This window comes from Castor canadensis, chromosome 14, assembly GCF_047511655.1.
Source record: "Castor canadensis chromosome 14, mCasCan1.hap1v2, whole genome shotgun sequence".
NCBI classification, from domain to species: domain Eukaryota; kingdom Metazoa; phylum Chordata; class Mammalia; order Rodentia; family Castoridae; genus Castor; species Castor canadensis.
Window position 1 is genome coordinate 7,095,430 of NC_133399.1, and position 10,711 is coordinate 7,106,140.

General features: G+C 36.7%; 1 protein-coding gene across 1 annotated transcript; it reads right to left on the bottom strand.

The window, feature by feature from the left end:
* Positions 1-2,252: 2,252 nt before the first annotated feature.
* LOC109676359 (olfactory receptor 7A17-like) lies at positions 2,253-3,215 on the bottom strand. Its single transcript, XM_020152791.1, has one exon. It carries the CDS (start codon positions 3,213-3,215, stop codon positions 2,253-2,255), a length of 963 nt encoding a protein of 320 aa, XP_020008380.1.
* Positions 3,216-10,711: the final 7,496 nt, after the last annotated feature.

Sequence of the window (10,711 nt, forward strand, 5' to 3'; positions counted from 1 at the left end):
TAGGGAAATCTCAAAAGAGGTAATAATGGCCAATAGGTACATGAAGAAGTGTTGAACTTCCCTGGCCATTAAAGAAATTCAAATTAAAAGTACACTAAGATTTCATCTCACCCAGGATAGAATGGCGATCTTAATGAACAGAAACACCAACAAAAGCCAGTGAGGATTCAGGGAAACAGGAGCCCTTATACACTGTTGAGGGGAATGTAAACTAGTACAGCCATTCCATATATACAGTGGAGTTTTATTCAGCAATAAGGAAGAATGGAACTATGTGGTTTGAATGTAAATGGATGCAATTGGAGGACCTCATGTTTTCTCTCATGCTTGAAAAATATATCCAACAGATAAATACATACATGAAACAAGAGTGGTCATGTTCCCATTCACATGAATAACATGTTTATAATAGTGGAACCACTCTATGGAACCTGGGGTAAGAAGGAAAGTAAAAGAGAATGATAGAAAGTCAAAAATATCAAGACACATTATACCTGTGCAGATGGAGGATATAACACTATGTATTGAAAACTGTTGAATAATGGAGGATTGGAGGGAGCAGTAAGGGAGAGTAATAGATGGGATTGAACTGACCCAAGTAAAGTATATTCACATCAGTGATAAATAGAGAAACCTTGTTGAATAACGTCTTTGAAATTAATAATGGAAGGCAGGAATGAAAATAAATACAATGTGTGGGTTTGTACTTTTGGGAGGGGCAGGGTGAAAGAAGGAGATGAAGGTGATTAAAAATGCTGAAGGCATTTATTTGCATATATGGAATAGAATGATAAAACCTCTTGCAATTGCTTTAAGTGGAGTTGTTATGGGGTTGCAGGAGGGAGATGATGAGGTCAATTTAAACAATGTACAATGTAAGGCTATTCAGAATTGTCACAATGAATTTAGGTACAGTAAATACATGACACAAAATGGAAAAAAAAACATGCAACTGAATTTCAATGAGTAAACTCCTTTCCTTACACTGGACATCAGTGACTTTAACAATTGTACAAAATAGAAATGCCTGTCATCGCAATACAGTGTTTAACATAGACCTTATGTCTTCCCATTTAAAATGCTTTCTCATTGTGAGGTGAAATTAATCAATATGTTACTTCAAAATATCTTTCCATACAATGAAATGCACCAAAAACTGTTGGCTAATACAGGGTATGAGAAAAAAGGGTATGGAAAAGTAAAGAGAGGGTGGTTAGAGTGATTAAAGTACAATATATTTACAGGTAAAATACCAAGGCAAAACCCTAGTCAAAAATAAGCAGACACTTAAACAATAAAGGAAAGGAATATAAAACAAGTCATGTTCAGGGGAGGGAAGTATCAGAAGGGGGAGTGTAAATAATAGGGTGAAGGGGGTGAAAATAGTTGATGTATTTTTTATTAATGTGAGAATATAGAATATTGAAACCTGTCAAATTTATTTTAAGAAGGGGGAGGGAGAAGAGAGTAATAATATAGAGAAGGAACCGAACTGAATTACATTGTATGCCTATAGGTAAATGTCACAACAAAACCTCCCTATAGAAATATTATATACTAATAAAATGTTGAAAAAAAGAGAAAAGAAGCCAATCTTTCCATGTAGATTTCAACTGGAGATGTCTATATAATAGTCTGCATTCCAAAGTGACAACTGTAGCTACTGTGTATACCAAATGAATAAGAAAATGGATTCCTAATGATGAGAAGAATGGCTAATGATCAGCTATGATACACAATAGTCTGTTAAACCTGCATAATCAGGAAAAGCAGTTAGCATAGTGATGTCTGAGGAACAATGAGTATTCTAGAGCAGTGCTGTGCTCTTATGATTTTCTTTAGGGCAAAATTATGTGAACAGTCTTAGTTATCAAGTATAATTTTTCCCATAGGAGGAATACACCACATCACAAGATTATGATTTTTAGAATCAAGAAAAGAAAACCACCACTTTGGTCTATGGTATTGCAGAAGAGATTATTCAGAAGAATTCCATGTTGACCATGAGACAAATGGGAATTTCCAATATTTCCAGTTCTTGGTAGAAAAAAGCTTTGAGGAAACATCAAATTGATAAAGTAAACACTGGTTCAACATCAGTGGAAGCAGAGCCTTGATAAACTGGGTAACATAAATTGAATACACAAGTTGAAATCAAATAAATAGAAAATTCTGAAAATCGAAGGATCAAGAAGTATTTCCACATTGGATCAGGTATTGTATTTTTAATTCTAAAACTTTTGGCTCTGTGCTCACTCTTTCAGTCCCCAGACAATGAGCACTTTGCTAGTTTCTCTCTCAAAGTGTCTTTTCAGAGCCCTCTTGATGTCCTTACTCCTCAGGCTGTAGATGAAGGGGTTCAGCATGGGGGTGACCACAGCGTACATCACTGAGGCTATTGCAATTGAATGTGAGCTTTTGGTCACAGCAGAACTGATGTACACTCCTAGGCCTGTGCAATAAAATAAGGAGACAACTGAGAGGTGAGATACACAGGTGGAAAATGCTTTGTGCTTCCCTTGAGCTGATGAGATTGCATGGATAGAGGAAATTATCTTGGAGTAAGTGTAAAGGATGCCACTGAGGGGACCAAGAGCAAAGAGCATAGCTGTCATATATATCACCATGTCATTAAGAAATATGTCAGAACAGGCAAGGTGAGCCAACTGATAAGGTTCACAGAAAAAGTGAGGGATTTCCACCTCCGTACAGAAGGACAGCCGCAATGCCACAAAGCTTTGTAATAGGGCATTCAGAGTACTTGTGACCCAGGACACAATAACCAGCAACACACAAAGCTGGCGTTTCATGATGACCATGTAGTACAGGGGATGACAGATGGCCACAAAACGGTCATAGGCCATCACAGCCAGGAGGAAGTCATCCAACCCTGCAAAAGTTGCAAAAAAATAAATCTGCATGATGCAACCTTCGTAAGTTATGACCTTGCTCTGTGTCTGGATATTCACCAACATCTTTGGGACAGTGGTAGATGTGAAGCAAATGTCGACAAAAGACAAGTTACAGAGGAAGAAGTACATTGGTGTGTGCAGAGGGGAGTTTGAGATTATGGCCAGGATGATGAGCAGGTTCCCAAACACAGTGACCAGGTACATGGAAAGGAAGATCCCATATATGAGACACTGAAGATCTTGTTGTTCTGAAAATCCCAGAAGAAGAAATTCTGAAATTTGGGTATAGTTTTGTGGTTCCATGAACCGTGTGACTACCAGAAAAGAGGAAAATAACATGACTATGTTTTGTACCTGTCCCTGTAAGACAGCTTTTGACATTTCTGATTACAAATTCCTCTCCATCTCTGCATTTTTTCTTTTTTTAATTGTTGTGCTGGTGGTAAAATTGTGACATTTATGAAAGTTCTTACAATATATAAAATATATACTTGAATTCACCCCCTATATCATTATCCTTTCTTAAATCTATTGGATTCAGTTTATAATAAGCAATTATTTTATGCACTTGAGAAATGTAAATTGAATTACAAACATATTTTTAGCATTTCCCAGAGAATAAGTAAAGGTTACTGAGAAATAAAAGTCTTTATGGACCTTTCATGGAAAAAGAATTCAAGTAAATAAAAGAATTAGTTAAAAAAAAGACATAGAAGAGGATTTGAATGTATTCAGTTTAAATAAATGATACATGTTTGAGGGAATAGCTAGATTTGAACATTATATAATGTTTAGAGTTAGCCAAATTATCACATTACATCTAATACATATCATTTTTATATATCAGTTAAAAATGAAGAGAAATTATCAATCTATGAGATGGTAATAATTAGTATGAATAAAGAGTGGGCAAGAGAAGGAAGAGATGATGGATGTGCTTTGACAGGCTCCAGGACAGCCAGGTAAGCAAGATAACATTGAAGAGGCTTTAAGGAATTGAGATGGAGCCACACAGTTACCTGCAGATGCCTGTGGCTGGCAGGAGGCATGAGCAATGTAAAGATCCTGAGGTCAGCACGTTTATGAAATAACAAATTTCAAAATAAGGCACTGTGGCAACCACCATGAGCATGAGGGAGATGATGAAGACATCCCATCCAGGAATGTTGAGGAAGGAAGTGACCTCCATGAAGATGCTGAAATTTTAAGATTTCCAGATGTAGGGAGCCATTCATTTCCATGTTGTCCTTTATGACTTGTTTTAAGCAGCTATATTGAGATGTGACCCACGTACCAAGAACTGCACATGTGTAATGTGTACAATGACATTAATGAGTTCATATGCACACTCTGGTCACACAATCCATGTGACAGACATGACAATCACAAGTAAGAGAGGACTGGTGCCCTGTTATTTTTTGTTTTTGTCTTACTGTTTTTCTGCAATAACACACTTAAGATGATATCAATCCCCATAAAATTTTTTCTTTCTACTTATATTACTTTCAATTTGCTTTGCTTTTGATTTGGTTTTTGACAGAGTCTTGCAGGTAATGCAGGCTAACCTTGAACTCACTTTGCTTCTGGCTCAGCCACCTGAGTGTTAGCTTTACAGATGTGCCTCGCCACTCCTAACTTGGCAAACAATTTAAAGTGAACAATATCCTAGTGTTGGAACTAGGTGCTACGCTGTATAGCACAGTTCCAAAAATTAATCTACGTTACAACTATAACTTTATATCCATTGAGAAATAACTCCACATTTCCCTCTAATTCTCCACCAACACCATCATTCTATTCTATGCATATATATTTCAGATTGGAGGAGAAAACTCATGTACAAAGCTTCAGGCAAAATTTTGATGTCAGATGTGTCCTGTGGATCACAGATGATCCATCCTTATTTCCCCCTGTGGTTTAGCCTTCAGGTGTCTGTACTGTAAGAGTAACAACTGGGCTAGAGAATAATTCAACAATAAAAATTACAGGCAAACATCCTTGATGAATACAGCTGGAACAGTGTTCAACAAAATACTAGCAAGATGAAATCAACAGCACATTTGAAGTATTATTGCCATTTTAGAACAGGTGATCTGAGGCCCCAGTACTCTGAGCATGGCTCTGTAAGATTCTGTGCCTGTCAGGACAATCTGCCTTCTGTCTTCATGTGATTAACTGTGGGGTTACTGCACCATGCACTCATTTACATCATTGTATTGCATTTGCCAAGATAACATGGGATCAACTTGAGCAGAGATCTTAAGTGCTCTGCTTCTTTTATGTTTTCCCAAAGATTAAAATAACTAAAACAATTAGGAAATTTAGTTTGTGATGTAAAGAAAATGATCAGGCAAGTAAATGGCTTCAAAGCAATTACATTTAAAAATGCAAATAATATCTCAATGAAAAATCTGAAGTAAATCAGTTTAATGAAAGAAGATGTGTTCTTAATTTAAGACTTAATTGACAAAACTTGGAAATAAAATTTGAAAAAATACTCTTCTTAGCGACAGTGGATGAAGCATTCTCTAAGTTATAATTTCACTCTGTATAAACACAAAGTGACTCACATATGCTTCTGACACTGGACACAGTTCCAGGTAACAGAAATGAAATTAAGTGAAATCTCGATTACAATGTCCACAGCTCCCTTCCTGCGTTCTCGTCATGACTTGAGCTAAGGCAATACATGTGTTATTACATTTATGATTATGCTCAAATATGCTACATGTTAAAGATTAAGCAAAATATACCCTCAATTCATTGCACATCCCTCCACACCTAAAACTAATTTTCCTTTGTGCTCATTCAAACATCCTTTGATATATTCTATCTTCATTAGAAATACTTTACACCACTTCTTCATTCAGTGTCCAGCTGGGCTCCCAGTCCGATCAGATAATGTCTATGATTTGTGCATTGCAGAGTCTAAAAACCACTTCTCTTTTAAACATCTTAAGATATTAAGAATATCAAGTGAGGTAACACATGAAGTGATCTCTAAGTTCTGGGCTAGGCTGACTTGGTTCTCAGGTGACACCAGGTAAATTTTGTAAGGTCCATCCAGGTTGTACCTTTCCCTCAGGACACACTGGGAGGGTGGGCTCAGACTCACCTGGATGGGGTCTCTCAGAAGGGGGTCACCCTTGTGGATGACAGGGATCATCCCTGGATGGTGGATGATGGAGACTGAAGCTCTGTCCCAAACAAGACAGCAGGAAGGAGTGAAACATTAGTCCTCTACCCAAACTTAGGGATCTTAGGACTTCAAAAGGGACAACTGTGTCTTGTTCTAGCTGATCCTGAACCTTGAGGGAAAATGTCAGGATGTATTTCTAGCTCCCTCTCTTCTCATTAGGTACATTTCCTCTCATGACTCCAATCACTCAGCACCTGATTTCCCTGAAGGACATTGGTCTGAGAAGAAAAGAAAAATTTCCTGCTTATTCTGTATTCCCAAGAGACCTAGTAGGAATTAGGGGAATGAAGTCTTCATTACATTTTCTCCCTGACATCTCTGCCTTACAGCAACTAATGTTTTTAACACATATTTTTCTTTTTCTTTGGCACTTTTCCTAGTGCTTTTATTAAATTTTATTAGTATATAATAGTTGTACAAGATGATTCATTGTGTTATTTGCATCTGTGATTAAAATATATCATATATTTATTTTCAGTGGTAGAGTTTGATCTCAGGGCCACCAGCACTTTTTATGGTGGGTTTTCATTTACTATTTGCCCTGGGTGGGCTTTAAACTGCCATCCTCCTGATGTCTCCCTCCTAAGTAGTTATGATTCAGTTGTGAGCCACCAGTGCCAGGCTTACCATGTGTCTTATTTAGCATTACCCCTATCTTAATTAGATTTACCCCTTCCATCATTCACCACATCCCCAATTCCTAGAACATTTTTCCTTGTTCTAATTTGATACACATATAGAAATACATCCACCATATGAATACTCCTTCATTTTCTCTTCACTCTCTGCCCTGCCTCTGGCTACCACCCCTGTAGAACCTGTTTCATTTTTTTGTTCTTCAGTTTTTACATTGTATATTGATTGTTCAAGGAGGTTTTGCCTTGGCATTTCTCACACATATTACACTTTACTCTGATTAACCCCCACTGTTACTTACTGTTTCTCTGTTGCCTTGCTCACCCATTAAACAAAACCTCACTATGCATCTCATTGTACTTTCTTCAAACACTCATGCAGTATTTTTAATGTTATTCATTCTTTATCATCTTTTTCCTCTCTTGCCTCCACTAATACAATCATGCCTTCTCTCTCTCTCTCTCTCTCTCTCTCTCTCTCTCTCTCTCTCTCTCTCTCTCTCACTGTGAAGAAACTACTACAAGGTGAGAGACTGGGAACTAGTTTCAATCTTCTCCAGGTTTTCCTAGCACCATTTGAGTTTATCTTTTCTCCAACCCATATTTTGGGTTCCTTTGTTGAAAACGAGATGGTGTTAGCTGTGTGGATTTGTCTTTGGATCTTCTACTGTTTTCTGTTGTTCTTCATGTCTGTTTTCATGCCAGCAATACACTGTTTTTATTGCTATTGCTCTGTAGCATAGTTTGAAGCCTAGAATTGTGATACCTCCAGTGTGACTCTTTTTGTTCACAATTACTTTGTCTAGTCAAGGTCCATTTTGCATCCATATGAACTTTAAGGTTGATTTTTCTCACTCAGTGAAAAACATCGTTAGAATTTTGATGCTGATTGCTTTGAACATATAAATTGCTTAGGGAGGATAGTCATTGTCACATTAATGATTCTGTTGATCCATGAACATGGAATATCCCATTAATTTCTTTATTTAGTGATTTATAATTTTTATTGTATAGGTCATTCATTTCCTTTGTTAAATTTGTTCTTGGTTATTCATATTTTTTGAAGCTATAATGAATGGTATTGTTTTCCTGGTTTCTTTCTCAGGCTGTAGATTGAGTATAGAAATGCAACTGATATTTGTGTATTGATTTAGGATCCTGCCTCTTTGCTAAATGTGTTTATGAGATTCAAGAAGGTTTGTTAGAGTGTTTAGGTATAAGTTCATGTCTTCTGAAAATAGGGAAAATTTGAGATTTCCTTTCCTATATGAATGCGCTTTATTTCTTTCTCCTGTCTTATTGCTCTGGCTAGAAATTCCAGTACTATATTGAATAAGAGTTGTAAGAGTGGACACCTTTTTCTCATTCCTGATTTTAGAGGAAATAGTTTCATTTTTCCCCAATTAGTGTGATGCTGTCTATAAGCTTGTTTTATATAGCTTTTACAAAATTAAGGAATGTGCCTTCTATTCCTCATTATCCTTTTATTACAAAAGCATGTTGAATTTTGCCCAAGGCTTTTCCTGATATATTGAGATGGTTATATGGTTTGGCTTTTGATTCTCATTTTATGTATCATAATGTTTATATATTTGCATATGTTTTACCATCCTTGCTTCCCTATAATGAAACTCATTTGATAGTGGTGTTTGATCTTTCTGATGCACTGTCAGATTCTGTTAGAAAGTATTTTATTGAGGATTTTTGCATCTATGTTCATCAGAGATATTGGCCAATAACTATTTTTGAGGGGTCTTTTCTTGCTTTTAGTGTTAACATAATACTGTCTTCATAGAATGATTTTGGTAGTATTTCTTCCTTTTGTATTTTGTGGGACAGATTGAAGAATCTTAGTGTTAGTGCTTCTTTAACAATCTGAGATTTCTTTGTGATTTCAGCAATGAATCCATAAGGTTCTGAACTTTTATTTGCTGGGAGAGTCTTTATTACTGCTTTAAATTCATTGCTTGATACAGGTATCGTAGGTGTATAACATACACCAGATTTGGTGTATGTTATATTTCTGCACATTCATTTTTTGTGATTATTCCTGTGCATGCAATAACACCTTAATCTTGTCTTCCATTTCTGATATTTTCAATTCTACTTGATTTTGTCTGCTGATAATATTATGTACTGTGTTTTGTATTGATTTACTGCAGTATTCATTTGTAAATTTCTACTTAGTTATTTCCATTTACTTGCTGAATTTCCCTTACATGTTTCTGACATTCTTATCTAGGTCTTGAATTGATTTTTTAGCTTCTTTTTTTGGTGGCACTGGGATTTGATTTTGGGGTCCAGTGCTTGCTATGCAGACTCTTTACCACTTGAGCCACTCTGAAAGCTAATTTCCTATTTTCATTTATCTATTAGAATCCTTATGGACAAGATCACTCAACATTTTAGCAGTAGGTTTATGAATTCTCTCTCAGACATTGTTTGGTCCTTTCTTTACCCTAGGATTCTGAAGTTGAGTTGTTGTGGTGGTAGTTTAGAGGTGAGAAATTGCCTTAGTATTTCAGACTTAAATTTCTCTGCTGTGGTTTACTCACCTGTTGGTCTAAGTTTCCTTTTGCTTCCTTGTTTATGCAGATAACTTACTGCAAAAATCAAGGTTAAAAATTCAGCAATAAATCAAGTGTTTATATGAGTAAGAAACAATTGGAACCCTTATCTTTCTTACCACTAAGTTTGCATGAGAGCAAAACTGTTGTTTGTAGGGTGATGATTTGAGGCTTAACCCAAGTTGAAAAGGAGAAAGACTGGAAATGGAGTATTACAGGGTTTGAAAACAGGGAAGAGAAGGGATTGGGACCAATGGAAAAAAAGTGAGGTAGGAGATAATACTATGAGAGCACTCTCTCTCTCTCTCTCTCTCTCTCTCCATATATATATATATATATATATATATATATATATATATATATATATAGACAGTTGTTTGGGGAATAAGGAGAAAAACAAGAAGAAGGAATAAAAAATTTCAACAATTCGAAACCAAATTAACAAAAGAAAAGATAGAATGTGTAAAAGGAAAAGGAAAGAAAGAGGAGAGAAAAAGACAAATGAAAACAAATCAGATAATAGGAAAAAGAAGACAAGGAAACATCTGCCCACCTCCTGCCACACACACACAAAAACAAACAACAATCAAAAACTTCTTTTGGTTCTTGTTGGAGAGAAGTGTTGTTGTAATCCCTAGCATTTGTCAACGTTAGTCTTTCTTGCTTTGATTGTTAATCGGAAAAGCTCCAGGAGGTTGGAGTTGCACATGTAGCATAGGGTGTAGCAGGGGTCTTACGGTAGAGCAGTTGAGATGGAGTGATTGACATATTCCAGACCAATTCTCTTAAAGAGCTTTGCCTTCTGACTTGCTTTTGTTCTATGTAGCCTCTGAAGATAGGAGGTGGTGAGAATTCTTGTTGAAATGTGGATAGATCTGAGCAGGCAGCGCTGCTCATTTTACGAGTTAGGTACAGGTAGTTTGAAAAGGCAGGACCACCAACCTCTGTGATTTTCCTGTTTCTCAAGTTGCCCCAGTCAAAATATCACTTTCTCTCTCTGTCTCCTTCTGGTGGTAGTACCCCACAAAGACACAGTGGTTCCAAGTCCTGGAACTCCCCAGTCTGTGACCTTTAAAATCTATGAGTTGACTGAATTAGAAGCTCATTTCTTCTACTTGTTTGCTGTCGAGTAGCTGGTCTAACCTGAGCTCTCACCAGTGGGGGCTTGGTGTTTTGCTTTGTTTTTTAACTGACCGTATTTGATGAAACCATTGTGGAAGTACTGGATAGGTCTGTCTTTCTTGGGATGTTTTTGCTGTTTTCTTTCCAGGAGCCCTGAGATTTCTCTGTCACACCATCTCTATCACTAAGTTTGCTTCTGGTGACAGATTCCCTCATTGACACTGTGGCGGGGTGTCCAAGAACTCTATAGGTTCTGATTTTTTCAAGTCTCCTGAT